We start from the raw sequence: 2,589 nt of genomic DNA, 5'->3' as shown, positions 1-2,589 counted from the left end.
ATAATTAGTAGGGCCCACACATAATTATTATTTTTATGTAGAAAATAGGAGATCTGGTGTATGCATTTATAAAATCGAGATCCTAAAATTAAATAGGGAAGCTTTAGAGAGGAATATAGGAGCATAATTTTTGGATTTCTGCTGGGAGTGCTCTTAGCTGTTAGTGTACAGGTTATACTCTATTTTTATCAGCGGGTATCCTTCAAAGTTATCCATTCATATTTCTTGGATTTGCACGACTTCGCATCTCATGATTATTGAAATATTATTTGATCAAGATTATGAATAGACTCGTTCTCAGATATCACCAAAAGAGTTGTTCTCGAACTAGGCCTCCTGGCAGAAGACGTCTATATTAAGAGAAAAGAAGAACGCTTTTATAACTGCTGCTTGTATATTCTTTTGAGTTCATAGACTTTTCTTCATGATCATATTGTGCGTTTGTGTGTGATGATCTTGTTCGATTGCTTTTTGTTGAGCTTGTGAGCAATCTTTTGGGTGGTGTGATTATGTACTTTCACTAAGCAATTGGTGAAATTATTGTAACGGATTAGCAGGTGGTGAACACGTTGAGTTCACGTCTAGGGAGTGAGTCATTGTCTTGCTTCCAATATGTTATCAAGGAAATTTATACGTGTTAAGTTTTGCTCGTAAATTTTATGTGCTGAATGGTTAACTCGAAAATTAATGAAAATTTAGGGTGGTGTCAAAAACTTTGAGCTAGAAAAGAAAATCAACTTTATTAAACTGAATCGAGAATAACCCGAATTTACTAAAAAATGTTGATAAAATAGCCCATATAGGAAAAAATACACCACAAATTATTGCGTATATATAGCATTGATCGAATAATCAACAATACTCTCTCATTTAGTAAGGTACGTGTATATATTTTCGTAAATGAAATGAATCAACACGTCACATAGAGTCATATAGTGGCCGAACTCCCCAAAATAAACCTATCTAGAGATTCTGAAATTAAACTTTGCGTTTTATTACAGAAATTAAGAATATATATCCTTCATACATGGAAGGAGTGGTCATTTTCATTTTCCAGTGATTCATGATGAAATATTGGATTAACAACGTCGGGAGGCGGAGGCGGGCGTCGGTCGAATGCCCTCAGGCTTCTTGAGTTTTTGTATATTCGGCATAAGCTGAGTTCTTGGCTTAACTGCATGCGCATAATTACATATATGGAGTTAGATTGAATATATATATATATATATATATATATATATATATATATATTATGGAAATGAAAGAATTAATATTACCTGAGGCTGTGAATTAGGAGGAGGCAAGTACTCGTTCATTTTCCAAGGGGTTTTGGTCCCGTTTGGAGCCCTTCCGACGTAGAAGACCATCGTTCTTTTCCGGCCGATCACACTGCCGTTGTGTGAAGAGTAGACGTCGCCGGGGGACCCCGTCGCCTTCCAGTACCCCTCCGACGTCAGCCGGCTCGGCCTTCCGCCGCGCGCTTCCCGCTGGCTGAAGAAGAACCACTGCTCGCTCTCCAACCCAACTGACACATACAAATAATTAAGTAATTTAGTGATGATAATTATAATTAAGCTGTATTATTATGGAAAAAATTACGTGGAAGGTCCCATGGATTATATTGGTAAATATCGAGGAGTGGGATGAGGGTGTCGATTTCCTCCAGTCTTGTGCCTCTGAGCTTGTGATGGAGATAGAACGACACCAGTTCTTCCTCCGTCGGATAGAACCTAAAGCCCGGTAGCGTCGCAATCGCATCCATATTATTTAATTGGGTGTGTGAATCATTTTGCATGTTTAATTGGAGTAATATAGTAGTAGAGTGGCGAGTAAATGAAGGAGAAAGTGAGGCTGAAAAACCAGGAAAGCTACCTACAGTATATGAATCTCCGCGGGATGGAAATTTCCACGCATTTTTTCTGTGTCCCCATTTATAGTCTAATTACACCTTCTATTTCATTTTCTATTTTCTCATTTCTAAATATATATAAGTGAGGACAGAGGATCATGTAGGTGAAAATATATAATAAGTCAGAATACTGTCAACGCACTAATTACGCGCAAGACTTGGCTAGTATATGAGATGAGATCCAGTGTCCCACAATTTTATGTGTACCACTATGTCCCATGCTTATATCTATTATTTTAAAAATATTTTTTATAAAAATAAAATTTATTATAATACTATGAATTATATTGTAGTTTTATTTCAAAAAATTAAAATTTTTAAAAAGTATATACCATGACTTTGAATTTATCAACCTAATATTAGCTAATAAAAGTGAAATTAAATGATAAAAAATAATTATATACCCTAAATTGATGGAATAAACCCTAGTCAATAATCACAAAATTAAACTAAAGCATATAAAGTTGAAATTGAAGAAAATATACATAAGAAATTAAACAAATTTGAAAGTGGGACACAAAGTGGGACATACAGTGTGGTGCACTGAATCTCATTTGCTAGTATATAGTATATAGCAGATGAGATTCTCTCTCACTATTTACTATGTACCACCGTGTACCACTCTTACTTTATTTATTTTATAATTATTTTTTATATAAATAAAAAATATTATTATATTA

General features: G+C 34.6%; 1 protein-coding gene across 1 annotated transcript; it reads right to left on the bottom strand.

The window, feature by feature from the left end:
* Positions 1-866: 866 nt before the first annotated feature.
* On the bottom strand, positions 867-2,049 carry LOC131002274 (NAC domain-containing protein 90-like). Its single transcript, XM_057928756.1, has 3 exons — positions 1,600-2,049; positions 1,278-1,525; positions 867-1,174 (listed from the first exon to the last, which is right to left on the bottom strand). The coding sequence occupies exons 1-3, from the start codon at positions 1,793-1,795 to the stop codon at positions 1,022-1,024; spliced, it is 597 nt and encodes a 198-aa protein (XP_057784739.1). The 5' UTR covers positions 1,796-2,049; the 3' UTR covers positions 867-1,021.
* Positions 2,050-2,589: the final 540 nt, after the last annotated feature.

Source organism: Salvia miltiorrhiza, unplaced genomic scaffold, assembly GCF_028751815.1.
Source record: "Salvia miltiorrhiza cultivar Shanhuang (shh) unplaced genomic scaffold, IMPLAD_Smil_shh fragScaff_scaffold_101, whole genome shotgun sequence".
NCBI classification, from domain to species: domain Eukaryota; kingdom Viridiplantae; phylum Streptophyta; class Magnoliopsida; order Lamiales; family Lamiaceae; genus Salvia; species Salvia miltiorrhiza.
Note: the sequence above shows the minus strand (reverse complement) of the source record. Positions and strands in the feature narration are given on the sequence as shown.